Source organism: Populus alba, chromosome 3 (genome assembly GCF_005239225.2).
Source record: "Populus alba chromosome 3, ASM523922v2, whole genome shotgun sequence".
NCBI lineage: Eukaryota > Viridiplantae > Streptophyta > Magnoliopsida > Malpighiales > Salicaceae > Populus > Populus alba.
The window spans coordinates 19111658-19136046 of record NC_133286.1 but is presented as its reverse complement, the minus strand read 5'-3'; the positions used below and the strand labels follow the sequence as shown (position 1 = coordinate 19136046).

General features: G+C 35.7%; 3 protein-coding genes and 1 pseudogene across 5 annotated transcripts; 2 read left to right on the top strand and 2 right to left on the bottom strand.

Moving 5' to 3' along the window:
• The first annotated feature begins 4802 nt into the window (after positions 1-4802).
• Positions 4803-5873, top strand: LOC118054509 (REF/SRPP-like protein At1g67360). Its single transcript, XM_035066133.2, has 2 exons — positions 4803-5122; positions 5205-5873. Exons 1-2 carry the CDS (start codon positions 4877-4879, stop codon positions 5655-5657), a joined length of 699 nt encoding a protein of 232 aa, XP_034922024.1. The 5' UTR covers positions 4803-4876; the 3' UTR covers positions 5658-5873.
• Positions 5874-6566: 693 nt separating this feature from the next.
• LOC118054511 (uncharacterized) lies at positions 6567-8601 on the bottom strand. 3 transcript variants are annotated; one of them, XM_035066134.2, is made up of 3 exons: positions 8486-8601; positions 7957-8269; positions 6567-6787 (listed from the first exon to the last, which is right to left on the bottom strand). In XM_035066134.2, the coding sequence occupies exon 2, from the start codon at positions 8245-8247 to the stop codon at positions 7972-7974; it is 276 nt and encodes a 91-aa protein (XP_034922025.1). In that variant the 5' UTR covers positions 8248-8269; positions 8486-8601; the 3' UTR covers positions 6567-6787; positions 7957-7971. The 3 variants fall into 3 exon arrangements, with proteins under 3 accessions (XP_034922025.1, XP_034922026.1, XP_073264327.1); XM_035066135.2 differs by having other exon boundaries at positions 7957-8265; positions 8486-8594; XM_073408226.1 differs by having other exon boundaries at positions 7957-8384; positions 8486-8573.
• Positions 8602-15252: 6651 nt separating this feature from the next.
• LOC140955387 (two-component response regulator ARR22-like) lies at positions 15253-16004 on the bottom strand. The gene is made up of 2 exons (XM_073408052.1): positions 15826-16004; positions 15253-15480 (listed from the first exon to the last, which is right to left on the bottom strand). Exons 1-2 carry the CDS (start codon positions 15967-15969, stop codon positions 15352-15354), a joined length of 273 nt encoding a protein of 90 aa, XP_073264153.1. The 5' UTR covers positions 15970-16004; the 3' UTR covers positions 15253-15351.
• Positions 16005-21658: 5654 nt separating this feature from the next.
• LOC118054567 (4-coumarate--CoA ligase-like 1) lies at positions 21659-23312 on the top strand (annotated as a pseudogene).
• Positions 23313-24389: the final 1077 nt, after the last annotated feature.

Sequence of the window (24389 nt, the reverse complement as noted above, 5' to 3'; positions counted from 1 at the left end):
TAGGAAGATTCTAGTCGTGCTATGAATTGCCTGGTAAGACTCGCAAATGGTTGCATGAACTTCAACGCTATTTTTGCGGAAAGTGTTTGGGTGTTGATAGGGTTGGATTTAGGTCCCAAAGTCCCGTCAATGAGACGGAGTCCTGGCCCAAGCACGTAACCACCAGCTCTAACTTGGGCGCAGCACCTTAACCCTTAACCGGTGGTATATCCTCCCCTTTGTGAAAGAAAACAGGCTTAAGGAGATGCCCACTGGCACCCCGACTGGTCCATGTTAGCTGACGGTAGTTTCAGTACACACATTGAATATAGATACAGTCCTCAAATACATGTCATCCTAAGAATGGATTCAATATTGGCCCTCAATTAAGTTTAACCTACGCCACCCGTAACAATAATACCTTTTGGAGTGGTTGGTTGATGTTATTAATACTCTATCCTCCTCGAGTAGTTTAAAATTGTGGGTGGCAAATATATCATTCATTTTGGCCACTCATACGAGATCAAAACTATGTAAACATCATTAAATCGAAAAATACGATCATTTTTTTCTCTTTCAAACCCTAAATACTATTATATAACTAAACACACACACACACACACACGTCCTCGCAAGATATTTTTCTTTAATCTAAACTGAGGTAAGCATGAGGGGATCTCCGAACCAATAAAGAAACTTGTTTTAAGAGTAGTAGCTACACTAACTCAACTTTACCACCCTTTCAACCCTCTACATCATTGAAAGACCTTTTATGACAGAAACTTTCAATATTCTTATAATTAGTGACGTTGTGAGTGAGGTATCTTTGAGCAAAAAACCAGTTTTTCTCTCTCAGTTTTAGACATCTTTGGTTTCTTCTGAGACTGATAACTAGGAAAATCTTGGGTAAAACAAGTGGTTTCTCTGTTTGCCTTACCTCCCCTACCTTCTAATCAAAGGCAAATTTTCAACTTTTTGACTATTAAATAAATATACAATTTTTTTTTAAAAATAATTATTAATTTATGTACATGAATTTTTTAAGTTAACAGCAAAATTTTAATTTAAATATACTATCTAAAATATTAAAAAAATAAATTTAAAAGTATATAAAATTAAAGTAAAAGTAAAATTAAACTCATTATTGAAGTTACATCTTTAGATGTTTTGTGGAATATAATTCATCAATAATCAAATCTGAATCAATATTATAACAACTTCTCAACCGAAATAAAATAACAATCTCATGTCAACTAGAAAACAAAATAATTAAATTTTTTTTCCCTTTCTCAATTTCTCTTTCTTTCACTTGATTCTTCCTTAGATTAGTATTTTATAAGTTAGACTTTGTAAGTTTACAAGATTATTCTCTTATTTTTTTTTTAATTTTTTTCCTTGGATTTTTTTAATGTTTTTCCCTTACTTTTCTCCTTTTCTCTTGCCTATTATGCTTTTTCCTAGGCAGTAACATATAAAAGGAAGGAAAAACTGATTTTTTATTTTTATTTTTAATGGCAAATAATCAATTTACTCTTAATGAGTCGTTTTACTTTTATTTGACGGTCTTTTTTTTTGTTAACACTACCAAGCTCTGTTCATCCCAAAATTTTAAAAAGATTTTATTCAATATATTTTAAGATCCATAGTAAAATTTTAGCTCAATTTGTTAGTCGGATTGAAAATTATGCTCACTAACATAAAACTGGTCAAATTGTGTTTTTTTATTAAATTTTTGAATTTATCCAAAAATTTTAAAATTTTAACTCAAGCTAAAGCATCATATTAGAAGGCTCCACATAAATTTTTAAAATTTTTAATTACTTAATCAAGAATTATAAATTTATTTTACGTAAAACTAGTTAAAAAATATTGATAAAATCTTGACTTGGCCTATCCAAGCCTTTACCATATCTCCTCCCTTGCTTACAAGTCTTTTTTAGAATAAGGAAGGGTAAAATAATGCATTAAAAGTAGGAGAGAGAGTCACCACTTTAGGGTGCTGTATATTGGGTAGAATAAGGGTGTATTTGTTTTAGAGGTTGAGGTTGAGTTTGGGTGTGAGACCCACTGAAAAAGTTATAAAAAGCAAGAAAAAATAGCTTTTGTGGTTGAGTTTTGTGCATAATTGGATTGTACCCAACCACAACCTCAACCACAAAAGCTAAAACAAACAAAGAGGTTTCAGAAACCTAAGTTGAATGGGGTCGAGCTTGGAATTGGAAGATTAAGGGATAGTTTGGCAACACAGTTTAATTCGTACTTTTAAAATTTTAATTTTTTTTTTGTTTAAAATTAAATTATTTTTAGTGTTTTTGGATAATTTTAATATTTTAATATCAAAAATATTTTTTAAAAAAATAAAAAAAAATATTTCAATATATTTTTAAAAATAATCATAGATACATTTCCCGACACACTTAGAAGGTATCTATAAACTGTTTTGTGACCTTTTTCTTCACATGTTAAGGTTTGAAAGAACCCAATTCACCTATACAGCTAGACTCAGTTTAATTCCCACTTACATATCAATATAAAGAGTTAAAAGATAATAAATAAATAAATCCAAAAGGAGATAGAATTATAAAGAAAATGACATTACCACCTGAACTTACTTCCAGGCTGCACTCCTCGATGAGAGAGATGATCCTATAGATCTCAGGCATCCTCCAAAGCCAATTATGAGTCTTTGCTCTTAATTAGTTCAAAATTGTATGCTCTTTTCTTCAAGTAGTCCACAATTATGCTTATAGCAACCCATTGTCATTATTGAACTTTTTTCCCCAGGTAATGCTAAATCATGAGAGGCAAGTGCATCATACACTCGTTTGAGTTTAAGGATATATAAACAGCCTGCTTGAATTCTCAAAGGTATGATCTTCTTCTTATTATTATTAAAATCTTAAACACTACTTTATAACTAAACACACGCTCACAAGATCTTTTTTTTTTCCTTTCCAATCTCCACCGACTTGGATATTAGAGGGTCCCCAACCTATAAAAAAACTTGTTTTTGTAGATTCTGTAATTGCTCTCATCCAACTTTACCACCCTTTTAATACTCATTTATAGCCGTGGAAGACCTTTCATGACCTAGGTTTTTAGTAATCTCATTAATTAGGTGTATACTTAGTTTGATAACAAGGATAAAGACCTAATTAAAGAAATGAGGCGTTCCCCCAACCATAGTTTTAAAACCCGGCTTGACAAGTCGACTCGGGATCTGACAGACCTATGGATGAAATCAGGTTAGATTAAAAAAAATAAAGAGGGAATGAAAAACCCAGTGTGACCTAGTTAATCCTGTAAGACTCGGTTTCAAACCCGTTGATTTTTTTTTTTTTTTTTTTACTAAAATAACATCGTTTTGATTTTTTTTAAAAAAAATTGACTCGGCTGACCCGGTGATTAGGTCAAAACCCAAGCCTTAATTAGACTGGATCTTAAAACTATGCCTCCAACCCCTTCTCACTTATAATTTTGAATTCTTCTAGTTTAAAAAGATTGACCACTACCATTTTTTTTATATACATATATATAATCTTTGTAATTTTTAATTTAGATGATCATTTGTTCTTATACTTCCCATTTCTTTTATCTAAACAACTAGATGGATAGTAAGTTATCCATCCTTTGTTTTTTATCACTTCTTTTTACTCAATCCATCCTCCTTGATAAACATAGGTTAAACGCTACTACTGGTCATGAGCATCAAACAATTATTGATATAGATTAGATTAGATTATTGGGTCAGTAAGTTTCCCCTATATATATAAGAAGAAGCCTATTATTTAAAAAGTTTTGAAAATTCTGAACCTATTCAAGTCAAGGTTTTTGAAAATATTCAGAGAATAAGAACTTCCGGAATTCTCTAAAATAATTTTAAAGAAAATAGGGTGAGAGTTCAAGAAAATCCAAATTACTCGAAATAAAAAATATATTTTTTTTTCAATTCATAAATATATAAGTAATTTTTCACTAAGATCGGAGCCAAAAAGAGATTCACTCGAATTTTTCAAAATATAATCCAAAGAATAAAATAATAATTCGGGTTAGAAAATTTGAAAACAAAAATCGGAAAATTCAAAAAAAGCTAAGAATTGATAATATTTTTTAATCTTACAATTTTAAAATAAAAAATAAATTTAAAATTTGATGAATTAAATTATACATCGAATTCCTTTAAAACTTTTCTGGCTGATCAATGATGAGGCATTATCTCCTGACTATTTATCCTCTAACCACCATATGTCGACGATTCTTTATTAACTTAACGCTGTACTCAATTCTAATAGATTTTAGTTCAACAAATTTTATATTGTGAGAAAGGAGAGGGTCACCTCTTGGGAGGAGGGATCTATATATTTTATTTCCGTAGATATTCTATGGACCCCTTGAATGTCCAAGAAAAAAAAAGAAAAATAATTTGAAACAAATTTTATTCTTCTTAAAATACTTACTAAATTTGTCGGTCATGGGAAGTACAAATCCCCTTTGTCCAAAACAATGTTCCACAGCAGCCAACCAAAAAAGGACAGCTAAAGGCGCATTTTATTGCAGCCAAAGCACGAAATTTTATTGCAGCTTCCCAGATATTTCCGCCCTCCACCGCTCCAACCATAACCACGTGTCCTTCACGAAGCCTCCTCCTAGACCCCACCACATGACCCCACACATCCTCATCAAATCTGGATTCCAAACAAGGGGACACGTTATGATACCGTCCATCTAGATCTCATTTCAACCGTCAGATCACCCTCACGAATCAGATTCACTCACACACGAATCACACTCCCTTCCTTTCTATATAGATAAACGCAAAACCTGACTCTAAACTCCTATACACTCCAAAATCTGAAGAACCGCAAAGAATCAGAAACAAATAAGTAGACAAATCTTGATGCGGATGATGGAGGTAGACAGCAGTAAGAAAGATTTAGAGCTGAAGCACTTAGGGTTTGTGAGGATAGCTACGATTCAGATTTTGGTTTCCGTTTCCAATCTTTATGATTATGCGAAACGTAACTCCGGGCCTTTGAGATCACCCGTTGGAGCTGTTGAGGGTACTGTTAATGCTGTGGTGAGTCCTGTTTATGATAAACTCAAGGGCGTCCCTGATCATCTTCTTGTCTTTCTTGATCACAAGGTAATCTTTTCATCCCATTTTGTTTCATCGTCATCTTTTTTTCTCATTTGATTCTTGAGGTTTTTTCTTTCTATGTCTGCAGGTAGATGGAGCAACAGCCAAGTTTGATAAGCATGCTCCTCCTGTTGCGAAGCAAGTTGTGAGCCAAACACACTATTTGATTGAGAAAGCTTCAGAAAAGGCGAAAGTACTTGCGAACGAGTTTCAAGCAGGAGGACCGCGCGCTGCTTTGCACTATGTAGCTACAGAGTCTAAGCATTTGTTCCTCACTGAATCTGTGAAGGTGTGGGTTAAACTCGACCAGTTTTCCTTTTTCCACAAAGTTGCAGGGGTGGCTGTTCCAGCAGCTGCGCATTGGTCAGATAAGTACAACCATTTCGTCAAGGAGATGAACCAGAAGGGCTATACAGTGTTTGGTTACCTGCCAGTGGTTCCGATTGAGGAGATCTCCAAGGCATTCAAGCAAGATGAAGCAGCAGAGAAGAAAGAAGATGCAACTGCACGTAAAGATTCGAGTTCATCAGACTCTGATTAAAAAAAATGCATTTCGTGCAAGGGCATCCTTAGCCTAGTAGCATGGCTGGTGAAAATCTGATAGGGTTTGTGGGTGTGGGTTGAAACATGAACTGCGTGCTAATATGTAAATCTGATAGGGTTTGAGGGTGTTGGTTGAAACATGAACTGCGTGCTAATATGTAAATTAATTCAGTTGATCCTTTTTCTCATATCAATGGATGTGAGTTTTTTGTAATTCTACCTCGTATCTATGTCGTAGATTACAGCACTGTATTAGATTATGTCGTTAGGATATGCTACCTGTTATCTAGATCCTCTGGCCTGATGGGTTGGCTTGTTGGACCCTCTTTCGTTTCGCCATTGTCTAGTTTAAAGCAGTGGTTGCTTGCCTTCCGCCAGATATGGTTCTCGTGAGGGAAAAGAGCCTTAAATTCGATGCTGCTTCATGGGTGGTTTGCTTTTTCAGTACATCTTACTTTGCGTTATATAATAAGGATAAAGATCCTGTGTGCTTCAGGGTTTCAAGTTTACTTCGCTTCTATTTTCATTAGAGAACGCGTAGGTTCCTCCTGCTTCAGTTCTCAAAATATTCTGTTACATCGTGAAGAGATGGCATAGAGCAGGTTTTACAGCATGATGAACAGGCCGCTAATAAACATCTCAGAAATCGTCTTCATGGTTTGAAATCTGAACATTATTATAAAGAATCACTAGGTGCAGTTGCATCTGTTATTCTTGATTATCTTGCAGTACAAATTCTAACCAGTTACTCTGTCGATGCCATCCCCCACGAAGGAAGGGGAGCAAGACGGCAGGAATATCTAGGACCAATGCCGATGTGTAAGAAGAATAAAAAAAACTTTCCCTGACCAAGTTAAAGAACACCGGAGGGAATTTATTTGTGAGGAAAGAGTAGGAAGAATAGGAGTAGTCATGAACATTCAATTCCATTGACAAGTTATATGGGCAATTATTCAAACTCATGAACAAGTCTCGGACATCCAGGGTATTACGAAATCAGCTGACATCCGTACAGTCCACAGAATACATGACTCCGAGACAAGAAAAAGAAAAGAGCTTAAACATCAATCTCCACACCCGTTTCTCCAAGAAAGCTTCTTGTCAGTCTGCTAATGGAAACTGAACTTTCTGCATCAATGGGACAAAATTAATGAGTACTGATGGCATGATCAAACAAGTCAGTTACGGTCACAGGACATACTTGGAAGGTTTAAAAGAATAAAGAGTTCTCCACGAGACTCAAATATAATACGCTTCCACATATATCTTGATATGATGATAAACTAGGTTTCACTTTAACAAAGTCTATGCAATAACCCAGAAGATGAAGCTTTGGATGAGGACGGCACCATACATAATTAGAAGTACAGAAAAAACAACTTTTATTTGCTATGGAAAATACCAAAAATTGAATAACTTCAAACACTGTGCACCTTTCCAATCAACCACTAAATCAGTTTCATGGTTCCAACACATAATCTATGCTGCTTCATCCCAAATCTGGTGAAATGCAATAAATCTCATAGAAATATTCAAACTATATAAAAACCTAAGAATAAGAAATGTATTATAGACTGGTATTCCACACAAACAAACTCCACTACGAGCAAGCAGTATGGTTACTTTCAACTAAAAGTATGAAGAACATCAGTTATATTTGAATTGTTGGTTACAATTCTCAAAAGGCAAAGAAGCAATTAAAAAAAAAAGAAGAGTAAAACAACTCATTGCCATGTTAGAATAGACATGAAGCTTATCCCTTCTAACAAACAGAGATAAAAAGTGCATGCATGCAAATAGTGAAATCAAATGAAGGAAAATATAGTCTTACGCCATCAAATCCATCATGAGATCAAAATATTACTGCATTTTCTTACATTTTCAATAGCTAAGCCATCATTGCCCCTCCAAGCAATCTCATATTCTCATTGTCAAAGCAATTGACATGTTTATCAAGAGTTACAAAAGTCATTCATTCTAGAGCAAAAAGCTTCTTTGATTGAGTTTAGGTGACAATTTATCTCAAATTGCAGATCTTCTAAGATAAGAGTAAACTGAAAATCACCTTAGTTTCCATGCCCCCGAATCGTTGCAGGATCATATACTTTGCAACAACCATGTCATTCAATAAAACAATTGACACCACATGAATGCAAGAAAACATTGGAGCACAAAACCAACAAAACGAAAATCCAACAACACCCTCAATCAATAATTCAGCATAACATAATCCTCACCCCACAAATATCAACATAAAACCAATCTAATTTAAACTCAATAGAACTGGAAAAACAAACCTTGAGTGAATTCATTCACTTGGGGAAGCCATAACTATCTTGAAGGAGGTCATCATAGGGGTCCCTCCGACCAGGAACCTGGCTAATCTTAGCATCCCAAGCAAGCTGCGCATTGTGGCGCTCAAATGTCCAAAACCCATAAGGGCGAAGAGGATAGCTCCACATTTCCTTGGTCTTTTGGCATCGATCCTTAACTGCATATACACGCTCCCTGAACTTCCGGTCCCTCTCCTTTGGATCCTCCATTAACCTCAGAATCAAATTCTCAGCAAATTCCATGATAAACCCCATCTTCTCTTCCTAAAAAACCTAACTTTCAAATCAAACACGCACAGAATTAAAAAACGCAGTTCATGAATTCCCTCAAAGCAGACCCAAATCAAGTATTCTGGCCAAATTTGGACTTGATAGGTATACAATTTAAGAACCTAGAACATCCAAAATTAACAATCAATTTATAATAATGAAAGCGATATAATAGAACCAAATTAATAATCAACTTATAAAAAGTATTGATGGCAGAGATTACCTGTTCAGCAGGCAGAGATTAGACCTCGCGAAGTAACCAACAACGTCTTTGGATTGACTGTTGAGGATATGAGAGCTAGGGAGAAACCAGTTAATGATACCACTAGCTGGAAGATAAAGTTGGGCCAGGGCCCTTTGAGTCATACGTTGTTAAAGCCCATGAAAAGATGATGACATGAGCCCAGGAGAAACAAGGCTGCAAAGGTCACCACGCAAATTTTAGGCCAGTCCGTACAAACCCCTGAGCTATTACCATTTACCCCCTTTAGTTTTTATTTACACTTGCTGAGCTTTTTCTCTCTCTAATTTCAATAGTCGAATTATTGTTATTTTTTAAGATTTTAGTAGTTGAACTATTACTTATTCAAATTCACATCCTTTCTATTAGACTCGTTAAAAAACACATGAAAATCACTTGCACACAAAAAAAATCAAAATAATCGATAAATAAAAAAACATCGTAAGTTTTTTTTAGTAATGTCTGGGATCTCGTCGCCTATCATTTCTGTGCTGTTGAGGAGGCCAGACCTTTCCTAATGAATACAAAAGCTATGAAGGATTCGAGGTTCTCATAAGGTTATGATCATCAGTATCATTTTCAACAAATGGATAGAAGAAACTCAGATGCCACATTCTCCCATGTTTCCTTCTTTAAATCCCATGGTGAAATTCAAAACTGGAACCGTGCCAATAATTAGGTGGAGACAAAGCACAATAGCTAAAACAGCCACCTCTCCTAGTTTACTGATTAGCCAAATCTGTAGTAGAAGCTTATCGATCTGTAGCTACTATTGTCTTTATTCTCCCCTGACTGTTTTATTTGGATCAACAATTCATTTATCGTCCTACATCTACAAGAAAGTAGCATGGACTATTACATACACCCAAAACTCAAATCATAAAGCTCATGGATAGAGCAGTCCTTTGTCTTCCTGCTGTGGGTAAGTTATTGCCTTCGGGGATAGGAATGAGAGAGTCAATCTTTTCATCAGTCAGTGGCTTTCCAATACAGCCATTTAGGTGGCCTGCTCGAATGAACTCATTTATTTCCTCAGACTCTGGCGTATAGGTGAGGCCAACAATGTTGCTCTCCACACCAAACAAGCTTCGCAGCTGTGTTGTTGCCTATCAGGACATTATGATTGAAGAAGTAGATGCGAATAAGTAAAAAGAACATGCGTGTTCATAGCATAGAAATGAGAAAAAAACTGACAACTTCCATGAAATAATTCTTAAGAGTTAGAATATTAGCAAGCAGGTCGATGTATACATCTTTGAATGTAACCTAAAGAAGCATGAAGAGCAACAACATCTTCTTCGTCAAGCTCTCTAATCTGAGTGAATGCAGATAAGTTTCTGCAGCTTTCACAATGACACTCACATACCTACAGTTTCTGCCCTTTTCATAAGCTGTATCGTATTGTTGTGGTTTATTCTTTAAGAGATTGCCTTAAGCTACGAAAATATATTCTCTTAAGTTGAAGGTCAAAAAACTATACCTTATATCCACTCGTTACATGAGCAGGCATATCCATATCCATAAGAATGAGGTCAAAAGAAGCTCCTTGACTATGAAGATGAATAGCTTTTTCTCCACTTTTGGCCACTTTAACTTCCATCCCAAGATTATTTTCCCTTCCAAACTCGATTATCTGCGTGTTGTTGAATAAGCGATCAGAAGATTCATATTCCACAAGAAGCACAGAGAACTTGTCGCTAGCGGTTGAACTTGAACCCTGTGAGCTGCTCTTGACCTCTTCATGCCCCGGTTTCTTCTCTTTTCGGCTTCTGTGAACATGAAAATGGATATCAATTATTAGAATTAATTTTAAACGATCTGAAACTTTAAAGTAAGCCATATCTGAAGAGAGCCCATGATATGATCCAAGACTAAAACTATAGTAGCAATATTGGAATTTAATGCAGTTTTCTGGGATCAAAAGAGAACCAGAGTTAATTAAGATGCATGCAAGTTCTACCTTCTACAGTCCAAACTAAGCAAAGGCATGATAAAAACTACAACACCTACCCCTCTGCGTCTTCTTCATTACCATTCCCCAAACCAAGCACATCTTGCTCCCTTCCAGGAGCAGTAGTTTGGTCAAATCCAGTTGCACTATGTTCCTCTTTCATGGTTTCATCAATAACAACGGTCCTTTCTTTCAGCCATCGATTCACATAAGCAATCTTTTTGCGTTCTTCAAGAAGGCTTATTCCACGACCAATGCCCCTCATATTGATCACTAAATCACTGAATAACTTTAAGGATTCTTCTCGGTTTTTCTTCAGTTCTTCGATGCCTTCCGTGAACACATTGGCAGATGCCATCATCTTTCGACCAGTTTCAGTAATGTAATCATTCAGTTCTGCAACGGTACTCTCAAGGTTATAATAAACTTGAGAGGTTTCGTCAGTCATTAACATATGGGTTGAGCTTTCTTGGGAGGTTTTTCTAGCTCCTTCCCTTATTATTTGGATAACTTCTCTGCGAGCCTTGGGAGATTCATTCATCCTTTGACTGAAGTTTCCAAGACAAAAACTCAGCTGTTCAAGTATGTGAGAGATTTCATGATCAATGAGAGTGTGAGATGTGCCATCCATTGATGTATGTTTCTTGATTTTCTTGCTTTTGGGAGAGGGGCCGAAATTGGTGAGTTTCCAGAGAGCGCCAAATGAAGAGCAGTTATTTCTGTTGAGGAGAAATGGTTCTTTCACAATATGCGGGAGAGGTGTTGGTTGCTAACTTGCTATTATATGAAAGAGTATATATTACAATTACAATTAAATTAAAATTGAGATGGTAATATACGAAGCCGAGCCGTGCTTTGCAGCTTACTTGCAAAATCTTCGATTCAAATAATGGATTTAACTAGATTTTGAAACTTTTTTTTAAGAAAAAAATATTTTTTACTTACTAATACAATAATAAAAATAGATAGTCTTAGAATGAAGCAACAACCAAGCCGAGATGTTTATTCAAAACTATAATAATCTAAAAAAAATGATATTAATTAAAAAAAAATCAATTGAAAGAAGATAAAAAGAAATTTTAGCATGAGAAAGAAAAAGATTATGACAACTAATTTTTTAAAAAATAAAACATTAAAAGATAAAATTAAAAGAAAAGAATTTGAAAGGTGAAAGTTAAAAATAAAAAGATAAAGAGAATAAAATTTTGAGAAATAAAACAAAATTAAGGTGTTTGTTTGCAACTAATTTAAAATTTATAAAATATTAAAGGATTTTAAAAAAATAAAATATTAAGCCATTTAGTTGGCCTGCTTGAATGAACTCATTTATTTCCTCAGACTCTGTCGTATAGGTGAGAGTGAGACCAACAATGTTACTCTCCACACCAAATAAGCTTCGCAGCTGTGTTGTTGCCTATCAGGAAATTATGATTGAAGAAGTAGATGTGAATAAGTAAAGAGAACATGCATGTTCATAGCATAGAAATGAGAAAAAAACTGACAACTTCCATGAAATAATTCTTAAGAGTTAGAATATTAGCAAGCAGGTCGATGTATACATCTTTGAATGTAACCTAAAGAAGCATGAAGAGCAACATCATCTTCTTCGTCAAGCTCTCTAATCTGAGTGAATACAGATAAGTTTCTGCAGCTTTCACAAGGACACTCACGTACCTACAGTTGCTGCCCTTTTAACAAGCTGTATCGTATTGTTGTGGTATATTCTTTAAGAGATCGCCTTAAAGCTAAATTATTGGAACTCATAATTAGTAAATTCATCTGACCACAATATTAATAGCAAACCAGATAAACCAGAACTGGGAGTCGTCCTTGTAAGGTGCCTGTGGAGTGCTGATCAACATACCCATCATACATTCTGTCATAGTAGGTGATGCTTTTGTTGACATGATTGTTTGAGATGCCTTGTATAATGTCCCCTCTGTGCATTTGAATTAGTTGCAGTTTTTTCGTAACTCTAATTTTCAAAAAAATTAGAGCATTACCTGTTTCTTTATAACTCATTAATCTTTGATATTTTGATAGTTTGCTGCCTCATTTTACTGAATGACCTCTCGTGGAGAATTGTGCTGGCCGGTGCCTTGCTGACCTTTTCTCAAGGGGGCAAAGACATCTAAAATAAAATTGGTAAAAAGAACAATTATTTATGTGTTATCAAGTATGCTAACGCTTCGCAAAACGAGGTGTGTAGAAACGTGAAGGCGAACGTGTTAGCAGCCTTTTTATGCTTAAGCTATTGCAAGCAACACTTCCTTGTTCAAATTGAAGCGCATATATTATTCGTTTTTACAACTTTATCCGTAGAGTTCAACTCTACATCAAAGGACCATGAAAAAAAGACCCAACACAGACCGAGGAGACCTAGAAACTCTCAAGCTTGTGATCTATCAGTCCTTCTTCGCTTGCTGGAATGCAGTGATCTATGCAAGACTCCGTGGCTTTCGAATGCAGGTGTTGAGGCCAGCGTCGATGAAAGCTTGGTGGCCGGACTCAGAAGTGACGCCTCCAATCCGACTCTTAACACCCATCTTACGTAACAGCTGTATGATCAGGAGCAGATGTAATATCATATAAAATGTATATCACGACATTAATTGCCAGTTGAAGTTTTTATACAGGAAACGAAATTTACAATTTTATGCTTCAAGACTAAACCAAAATGGCCTCAGAATCATGATGGATCAACGTTCCCTTTGTATTTCATCAAGATTTTGCAGACTGACAGTTGTTTCCTTTTCACTATACCAAGTTAGTGGTTCATAAAAACTGTCATTATATTATGATCATAATGTGTATGGGGTTTTTAAAAACATTAATAAGTTGAAGCTGATCAAAAAATATATACCTGAATTCCAGTCATGATGGGCATTTGATCGTCCATAATAATGAGATCAAAAGAAGCCCCGGCAAGATGAAGATAAACAGCTTCTTTCCCATTCTTCGCCTCTTGAAATTCCATTGCACGATACTTTCCTGTCCCTACTGGCATCGTGTATCTCTGAATGGTGTCTCGAGCATTACGATCATCATCGACAATAAGCACAGAGTAATTATTGCTAGAAACATAGAAAAGCCAGAAAATATTATGATTTTTAATATAATTCAATGAAAACATTTATTAATTCAATGAAACATCTAATTCAGCAGACACGCCAAGAACTGTATTCATCAGTTGCTCAAAGCATCCTAGAAGACAAGACATATAGTGGTCTGCAGCCATTGCTTCAGGATCAGAAAGAAATTCAGCGCTTCTCCTCTGGCTACTCGAGAGCTGCTTCTTGTTAGATTGGAATCGCTTGAAATCGGCATTGAGACAATGAGCCCTTTTTTCTCTTGACTATCTTCTTCTGTCTTGAATTCATCCATCTTCTGACTCAGCCATTGCCTTGCTTTATCAATCTTTGCCCTTACTTCTTGATCAAGAATTTTTCTCGCAATAACTGATGCTTCAATTTCTACCTTAAAGGACTTGGCAGCGACGATTTCTTTGAAGCCGTCATCACTCTTTTCTTGTGATTTTGCAATGAAATGATCCAATTCTGAAAATAGCATCGTACTTTCAAGATCAATTTGAGTGTTATCTTTGTGAGCCATTGTTCTTGCTTTGGGAGTGAGAGAGAGGGCTGAATGAGTATTATATGAGAGAGAAGCGCCAAATTTGTGGCTTACAAAAGCGGCTATTTCTGTTAAGAAGTTGTAGATTATGGACATATATTCTCCTTATGGTTGTACGTGGATAAACATTTTATATTGGATGCAGGAAAAATGCTTCAATCTTGTGGACAACAGATCATCAATGAAGCTGAAGAACATAAATAAGCATTTTATGTGAAGAGGCAACTCAATTGTGAAACCAACAAAGCTCATAGCAGACAAACAGAGAAGGTAAAATTTCTAAAAGCTTCATTTCCCTATGTCCTCTCACCACACTCTTTCTTATAAACACCACTTTCTGATTCTCCATATTCCTCTCAGTTTTATTATGAAAGTGGAATGGATGTGTTTCTGCATCTATACTATGAAACCAAGAAAAATTCCATAAAGGAGCTGGCAATCATCACTGAGAGCCATTGCGGAAGCAATTCCTCAAGAGGTACAAAATATTGAATGAAGACTTCTCTTGAGAAAAATGCTGAAAAGGAGCTGTATATTTGGGTCAGCGTCGAAATCCTCGGAAACCCGCTGATCTTTTGAGGATCGGAAGACTTCGCTTGAAGTCAAATCACAACATTCCACCTCGCATGCTGGTGATGCTCGGTAGAAAACGTTATATAAAACAGGGTGGACTGTGTAACTTAGGTACTGTTATGTTTTTACAGTTGAAATCACGTTTTGTGATTTGTAAATTTTGTTTTTTTCTTGTCTAATGAGGAATGAACTCAGTTAGCTCTCTTCTTCGGCTACATATAAACACCATGGACTCACAAGTCAATAATGTCATTTTTTCCAAAACCAAACCCCAAGGAGGAAGAATAGAGAAGTAACTGGTTAGTTGTAAGCATGCAATGAACAGTTAAGAAGCTGAAGGATCACAATGCCTAAATCTAAGCATGCAATGACCAGTTACGAAGCTGAATGATCAACATCAGAACAAAAACGTGAAAACAAGTTCTAACAATTTCTACCATTCCATTCCATTTACTATGCTTTTTTGCAAGCAACACTTCCATATTCATCTTGAAGCACAGCGATTATTAGTTCTTACAACTATTTTCTCTTTTAGAATCACAAGGTAGTCAGAAACTTTATTCATCTCTACATCAAAGGACAAAGGAAAAAAAAAAAAAAAAAACCAACACGGACCAAGGAGACTCAGATACTCTCAAGCTTGTGATGCATCAACCCTTCTTTGCTTGTTGGAATTAGGGAATGCAGTGATCTATTCACTATCCAGTGGCATTTTGAGGCATTCGTCGGCGCCAGCGTCGATAAAAGCTTGTTGGACAGACTCAGAAGCGAAACCTATAATCTGACTCTTAACACCCATCTTACGTAGCAGCTGTGTTGCCTGACATATATGATCAGGAACAGATGTAAATATCATATAAAATGTATATCATGACATTTATTGGCAGTTGAAGATTTTATACAGGGAACGAAATTTACAATTTTATGCTTCAAGACTGGACCAAAATGGCCTCAGAATGATGATGGATCAACTGTCGATTTCATTGAGTTCCTATGTATTTCATCAAGATCAAGATCAGATTTTGCAGACTTACAGTTGTTTACTTTCCACTCTACCAAGTTAATGGTTCTTGAAAATTATATGTCACTATATCATGAGTTATCAAGAAAATTTCTTCATTCCAATTTTATCAAAAGCCTACAATATTGGTCAAAAGACACATACCTGAATTCCAGTCATGATGGGCATTTGATCGTCCATAATAATGAGATCAAAAGAAGCCCCAGCAAGATGAAGATAAACAGCTTCTTTCCCATTCTTCGCCTCTTGAAATTCCAATGTAAACTGCTTTTCTGTCCCAACTACCATCACGTATCTCCAAATGGTGTCTCGAGCATCACGATCATCATGAACAATAAGCACAGAGTAAATATTGCTGGAAACATAGAAAAGACTGAAAATATTATGATCTTTAATATAATTCTAGGTAAACAATCATTGTTTAAGAGCAAACACACATACCCCTGATCATGGTCTCCACTAGTGTCACCACTGATCAGTGCCTTCTGATTCAGCCATTGCTTCACATTAGCAACCTTCCGGCTTCCAGCTTCAATTTTGCTGCTCGTAGCACCAGATTCGTGAAGAAGATTCAACCTTAGTTTCCTGGTTTCATTTTGATCTTTCTTGAGTGCTTCGATTTCTGACTCAATTGCATTCTCTAAAACCTGCCTCTTTTGATCAATCTTTGCAATGCACTCATCTAGTTTCTTAACTAGATTCTGGATTTCTGGATCAATCTGAGTGTAATCTTCGTCAGCCATATCAGTTGTCTTTGATGGTAAACTTTTTGATAAAAACTTATCCAAATCGGACAAGGCTTCTTTATAAACGAATGAACGTTCCCTGTTTTTTTTTTTAATGCAAATTAATTATTGCTCTAGTAAAAATATACAAGATTTTTACAAGATTCAAGAAATACAAGGAACTACCTGGCCTTGTCCAAGCCTTCACGTACAGAAGCCTTGACCCGCTCAATTTCCTCAGGTAAGGGATTCCAAGAACCAGGCAATGTATCCTCCGAAATGCCAAGAGCAGAACTCATCAGTTGCTCAGTGCCTCCTTGAAGACTAGACTTACGGTGGTCTGCAGCCATTGCTTCCGGATCAGAAGGCAAGCACGGAAAGAAATTCAACTTGGAGTTGCTTGAAATCGGCGATGCAGCAATCAGCCCTGTATCCTCATGACTACCTTCTTTTGTCTTGAATTCATCCACCTTCTGATTCAGCCATTGCCTTGCTTTATCAATCTTGGCCCTTACTTCTTGATCAAGATTGTTTCTTGTGATAACCCATGCTTCAATTTCTATCTTGAAGGACTTGGCAGCAATGATTTCTTTGAAGCAGCGATCACTCTTTTCTTGTGATTTTGCAAGGAAATGATCCAATTCTGAAAATAGCATCTTACTTTCAAGCTCAATTTGAGTGTTATCTCTGTCAGCCATTGATGCACTGTTCTTGCTTTAGGGGAGAGAGAGAGCGAGGGAAGGAGAGGGTATTCTATGAGAGAGAAGCGCCAAATTTGTGGTTTGCAAGAGCGGTTATTTCTGTTAAGAAGTTGTGATTTGTCACATGCGAGTGATACTGGTAGATAGCCTTTATATAGAACAGGGTGGACTGAATAACCGAGTAGAATTCTTGAGGCAATTCTAAAAATTTTATTTATTTCTGGTAGATAGCACTTGAAATACTAGAAAGTTTTAAGTGCTGTGAGAATATATATTCTTATGCAATATTATGAAAATTTGATTGCATAAATATGAGTACAAGTAATTATGGATGATTGTGAAGTTATTTTGTTTTTAAAATAGCTTATATAAAATATATGATATATGTTTGGATTTTTTTATAAGATTTACAATTTAGCAAGCGAGAAATATATATTAATTAGTGTTTATAGTTGTTATAATTTTATTGGTGGCTAAAATAGTTAATATGTTCAAATTGATCAAGCTAATCATTTAATTGATTTCTATATAATTTCTAGATGTTCATCATAAATAAACAAGCAGCCAACCAATTAATTTGGTATACTCAAATAATTAATCAGTCCATACAGAATTCGGATTTATCAGTTTTAATTTTGAGTGAATTTTTAAAATTATTTTATTAATTATTTTAAAATATATATATATAAATTAAAGTGTATGCATTCATTTTAATTAATGCTATCAAGTAGGATATAAAGATTTACATTTAACACTAAAAAATATATTTAAACTAAGTTTTTATTTTGCTTCTTTTTTTAACTTTTATCATGCTTGCTATATATTCTTTGTATAAAACTTGTATAAAATTTATTCTCAAGGATAATAATTTAAGGCAATATTTAAGATTTTAATAATAAATAAGATATATTTATTAATAATATTTTATAAAATAAAGATTGTTCTCACTTACTAAATGAAATGTATCCACGACTCCACTTATAAATATAAAAAATATATATTTCTTAAATATTTGAAAATACTTAATTTATAATTAATAATTTTGTTTAGATTTTCAGTTTGAGTGCCAATTTATTGTCACAGTAAAATTTTCAACAATATTATTTAATCAAGTTAAACGTGGTAGATAGCATAGTGATTTGACAACTCGGCTTTTGTCGAATTTAAAGAAAAACTAGGTGCAAGTTAAATAAGTTTGGCCCGGCCACCTTTATTAACACCACGAATTAGCCAGGGAAAAGAAAAGATGCAAGAACCAGATATTGGTTAAGTTCATCTCTACATCAAAGGACAAAGGAAAAAAAAACGAACACAGACGAAGGAGACCCAGATACTCTCAAGCTTGTGATGCATCAGCCCTTCTTTGCTTGTTGGAATTAGGAAGGAATGCAGTGATCTATGCAGTATCCGGTGGCATTTTAAGGCATTCGTCGGCGCCAGCGTCGATGAAAGCTTGGTGGTCAGACTCAGACGTGACACCTATAATCGGACTCTTAACACCCATCTTACGTAGCAGCTGTGTTGCCTGACATATATGTATATGATCAGGAACAGATGTAAATATCATATAAAATGTATATCACGACATTAATTGCCAGTTGAAGATTTTATACAGTGAACGAAATTTACAATTTTATGCTTCAAGACTGGACCAAAATGGCCTCAGAATCATGATGGGTCAACTTTCAATTTCAGATTTTGCAGACTGAAAGTTATTTCACCAAGTTGGTGATTCTTAAAAACTATCACTATATCATATGATTTATCAAGAAAACAAAGAAGAAGCTTTCTTTATTCCAATTTTATCCAAAAAACTGCAATGAGATCAAAAGAAGCCCTAGAATATGAACAATGTCCATGATAATAATAATAATAAGTTGAAGCTGGTCAAAAAATAAATACCTGAATTCCAGTCATGACGGGCATTTGATTGTCCATTATAATGAGATCAAAAGAAGCCCCGGCAAGATGAAGATAAACAGCTTCTTTCCCATTCTTCGCCTCTTGAAATTCCATTGCACGATGCTTTTCTGTCCCAACTGGCATCGTGTATCTCTGAATGGTGTCTCGAGCATTACGATCATCATCAACAATAAGCACAGAGTAACTATTGCTGGAAACATAGAAAAGACTGAAAATATTATGATTTTTAATATAATTCACTGTAAACAATTATTATTTAAGAGCAAATACACTTGCCCCTGGTCATGGTCTCCACTAGTGTCACCACTGATCAGTGCCTTCTGATTCAGCCATTGCTTCACATTAGCAATCTTCCGGCTTCCGGCTTCAATGTTGCTGCTCGTAGCACCATAATCTTGAAGAAGATTCAACCTTAGTTCCCTGGTTTCATTTTGATCTTTCTTGAGTGCTTCGGTTTCTGACTCAATTGCGTTCTGTAAAACCTGCCTCTTTTGATCAAACTTTGCAATGCACTCATCTAGTTTCTTAACAAGATTCTGAATTTCTGGATCAATTTGAGCATTATCTTCGCCAGCCATTGATGAACGAATTAATCTCTTCGTGACTCTGAGAGAAAGAGAGATTGGGTGAGAAAGACATTTCTACTCTAGCCAAAAAATAAGATAAACATTTCTAAAGTTCGTGTATAGAGTGCAAAATTTACAAGAAGAATATGTGGAACATGGTTTCATCTGGATCAAAGTAAAAAAGTTGGTGCATTTCTAGAAAAAAGAAAAAAAAATACTAACAAAAGAAGCTCAAATATGACCCTGAACTAAACAAGAAAACAAAATAAAAATTCTGAGGTACATGTATGGAGCTACCTGGCCTTGTCCAAGCATTCACATACAGCAGCCTTGACCGGCTCAATTTCCTCAGGTAAGGGATTCCAAGAACCAGGCAATGTATCCTCCGAAATGCCAAGAGCAGAACTCATCAGTTGCTCAGTGCCTCCTTGAAGACTAGACTTACGGTGGTCTGCAGCCATTGCTTCCGGATCAGAAGGCAAGCACTGAAAGAAATTCAGCTTGGAGTTGCTTGAAATCGGCGATGCAGCAATCAGCCCTATATCCTCATGACTACCTTCTTTTGTCTTGAATTCATCCATCTTCTGATTCAGCCATTGCCTTGCTTTATCAATCTTGGCCCTTACTTCTTGATCAAGATTGTTTCTTGCAATAACTGATGCTTCAACTTCTATCTTGAAGAACTTGGCAGCAATGATTTCTTTGGAGCTGCGATCACTCTTTTCTTGTGATTTTGCAATGAAATGATCCAATTCTGAAAATAGCATCTTACATTCAAGCTCAATTTGAGTGTTATCTCTGGCAGCCATTGATGTACTACCGTTCTTGCTTTGGGAGTGAGAGAGAGCTGAATGAGTATTCTATGAGAGAGAAGCGCCAAATTTGTGGTTTGCAAGAGCGGTTATTTCTGTTAAGAAGTTGTGATTGGTCAACTGCGGGTGATACTGGTAGGAAGCCTTTACATAAAAGAGGGTGGACTGAATAACCGAGTAGAATTCTTGAGGCAAATCTAAAATTTTATTTATTTATTTATTTCTACCTGGCCACGAGGAAAGGAAAAACTGGGCTTAAACTGATCTGTAAGGTGAAGTTGATCCAGAGATGTTTGCTTTGCATGCAAAAACAAACATAATTATGCTCGAACACTCTAATCACTGGGTTTAGTGTTGTAAATTTTAGAACCTAAAATACCTTATCCGCGTTATAGATTGCATCAAATTTGGGGTTAGGGTGCGGGTGCGTTTCTTTTCTGAAAAAGTTATTTTTGGAAATAATATTTTAAATTTTTTTATATTTGTTTACTATTAAAAAAATTAATAAAAAAAATACTTTTTAATCAACAAAAATATTTTCCGGTGATCTGTTACAGATGTTTGCTATGTTTTAGAGACGGAGGGATGGCTTTCGGTAGATTTTTTTCTAGTCATTGCGATTACACTGACCCGTTTCGCTTGGCTTGAGGTCACAAAACTGACCCGTTTCGCTTGATAGATTCGTGAAAGAATTGCTTAGTATTGATAAAGGCTTAAGTTGGTCGCGATGTAGTGCGCAATGTTAAGCAAGTGGAACGAGGCGTATCGGAAGAATTTTGATTTTATCCTTGCAATTTCCTTTTCTTTTTTTCTTTTTTTTCATTTCATTTTTCTCTCAATCTTGTCTTTAATTTTTTTAATGAAAATATTTTTTATTCTATCAATTTCTTACTATTTATAAGAAGCAAAAATCAATGTAGCTTTACTTGTCTAAATTGATAGAACACACACTTTTTGATTCAATCTCATGTTTTATTCTGTTAAATACAGGAATCAGATTCTTGAAAATCTGTTTGAATAAGGACAAAGTTTTGAGTTCAAATAATACAGAATCCTATAATGTTCCTTCGTAAAAAATCGGTGCATACTGAAAGGCTATTGATTGCATATACTGTGATCCTGTCATGACCCAACAAACACTTGCCAACCTAAGCCCATGTCAGTCTCCCACCCTCACCTGTCTCTTAATTACTCTCTGATTCCATGCACAAAACATGACCACACAAATTTTTGTACGATTTCACCTTCCTTTGAAGCACAACTTGATTTTTCCCTCCTCCCCTGTCTCCTGTCCACCATGGAAACTCCCATTCCATGCTCAGCAGAAGAGGAACATGTTTTCCGAAGCCAGCATCCAGCAGTCCCGGTGGTGCCGGACATCACACTCCCTGATTTTGTACTCCAAGATGCTGAATTGTAATTTGACAACGTAGCTTTTGTGGAGGCTGTGACAGGAAAGACATGCATATGCAGTGGTTGTTAGAGACACTAGGAGGTTTGCCAGGGCCTTAACGTCTCTTGGCCTGAGAAAAGGACATGTGGTGATTGTAGCTCTCCCAAACGTTGCTGAATATGGCATTGTAGCTCTAGGAATAATGGCTTCCGGTGGTGTGTTTTCCGGTGCTAATCAACATTATTTGTTGAGATGTGGACATATAAAAAAGTAAAGGGTATCTACCTTGAAGGAAACAAAAAAAAAAATAGAGGAGTCAGGTTTCGTCATGTCATCCGAGTTCTAGGTTAGCTCGATGAATTAAATGATTTTTTCCAGATCAATTACAAACATAGATTTTTTTTTATTCAGATCTGATCAAGGTTTCAGATCACCCGGATTCTAGATCAATCCTCCGGGTGTACTGATAGCTATACTTATAATCAGTAATGTCACGAATTTAGTTCAATTTTTAATGGTGTCTTGGGAATACTGGTGAAGGGTCTAGGGCTACCTATAATTGTACTGGGTGAGATGTGCATTAGCACTGCCATGAATTGGAATGAACTGCTTGACGCAGCTGACCGTTCTGGCGATATACTTGCTCGTGAGGAAGTCCACCAGAGTGTTCTATGTGCACTTCCATTCTCGTCAGGCACCACCGGGATGTCAAAGGGTGTGATGTTAACCCATCGGAATCTGGTGGCTAATTTGTGCTCCAGTCTCTTCAGTGTAGACCCAGAAACGGTGGGTCATGTTGCCCCACTGGGCCTAATTCCTTTCTTTCACACATATGGTATCACTGGAATATGTTGTGCCACCGTAAGGAACAAGGGGAAAGTAGTGGTGATGGGGAGGTTTGAACTCAGGACATTTCTAAATACGTTGATCACACAGGAGGTCAATTTTGCACCAATTGTGCCACCAACTGGCAGCAGCTCCACTGGCCCCGGAGCTGCTCGCTGCCTTTGAAAACAAGTTCCCTGGCGTCCAAGTCCAAGAAATGCTCCATTGTTGTGAATTAGACATGATTGTTGAATGATTTATTTCCAAGAAATGCTACTAGTCTTGTTTTTGGTCAGGCATATGGACTGACAGAGCACAGCTGCATCACACTCACTCATGGGGATCCTAGTAAAGGCCATGGCATTGCAAAGAAAAACTCAGTAGGGTTCCTCCTTCCCCATTTGGAACTCAAGCTCATCGATCCTGAAACTGGTCGGTCACCGGTGAAATTTGTGTAAGAAGTCAAAGCGTTCCGCAAGGTACAAAGATACTAATTATTTATCGATAAAACTCGTAGGAACTTAGAGCTAACGTAACTTCACTGTTAGGGATGACTTTTACTAACTTCAGTAAGGAGGAGACGACCATTGACACTGATGGATGGCTGCGCACTGGACAATGATGGAGATATCTTTATAGTGGATCGTATAAAAGAACCAATCAAGTACACAAGGGCTTTCAAGTAAAGATCAAATAGCTTGACTTTTCTCCTTTTGACAAACTGTTACGCAAGAATCATAGAGCGATTCCCACCATGGGGAAATAATGCGAGGGCTTCTTAGAGAGAAGATGGAGACTTGAGCGTATTTGAAAGTAGCAATTGTTTTTCAAATAGTTTTTCGTGTTAAAAAACATGTTAGTGATATTTTTTTATTTTTTAAAAATTATTTTTAATATTAGTACATCAAAACAATTTAAAAAATACAAATCACACTTAATTTTAATAAAAAAAAATAATCAAAATTTGATGAAACACAGGTACAAACGTAATGTCAAACGGTGTCTAACTCGAAAGCTAGCCAATGAAACATAGTCCAGGTGGCACGGCCTTGCTGTCTCTTTTCTTTGATTGACTATGTGGGGATTAATGACTCCGATAAATGATAAGAATATGCGCGGAGGTTTGAATTTTGACTGTTTGGATTTTATTAGTATAATGAAGCCCGCCATATGTGTGAATATGTTTGTGGGATTTGTGTCCTTTGTTACACTTCAAATTATTATTATTATTATTATTTCTTTTAGGTAAATGAATTTAAAATTTAGGGCATTCTATTCCCTCCTGTTGCGAAAAAAAACTAGATTAAGTTAACTAGAGTTAATTTTATTAATTTAAATTAACTCGAGTTAAATTATAAAGTCAATCAAAACGCGAGTCAAGAGTTAAATTAAGTTGAATTAGCAATACTGTATCTTTTTCACAAAATCTATTATTTATTGTTTTGATGAACTATGTGGAATAATTTATAAGCAACTCTATTTGTAGCTTTTTTTTTTAAGAGCACGTCAATAAAAAAACAAGCATAGCTGCTCTCAAAGTCTTGGATTGAGAACTGTGGGTGTTTTTTTTTCACTTTATAACGTTGGTTCGAGTTCCAGGAGAGGTTAAAAAATAAATATTTTTTGGTGAATAATTGACTCAACAAGAAGCCAAAGCATCAATTATTATTCAGAGTAGGAGAAAAAACGTGAAAACGAAAGGAGTGGTGTCAATTGTGATTTCTAAAAGCTTTGGTTTCCTCAAATATTTAATTCAATAACCT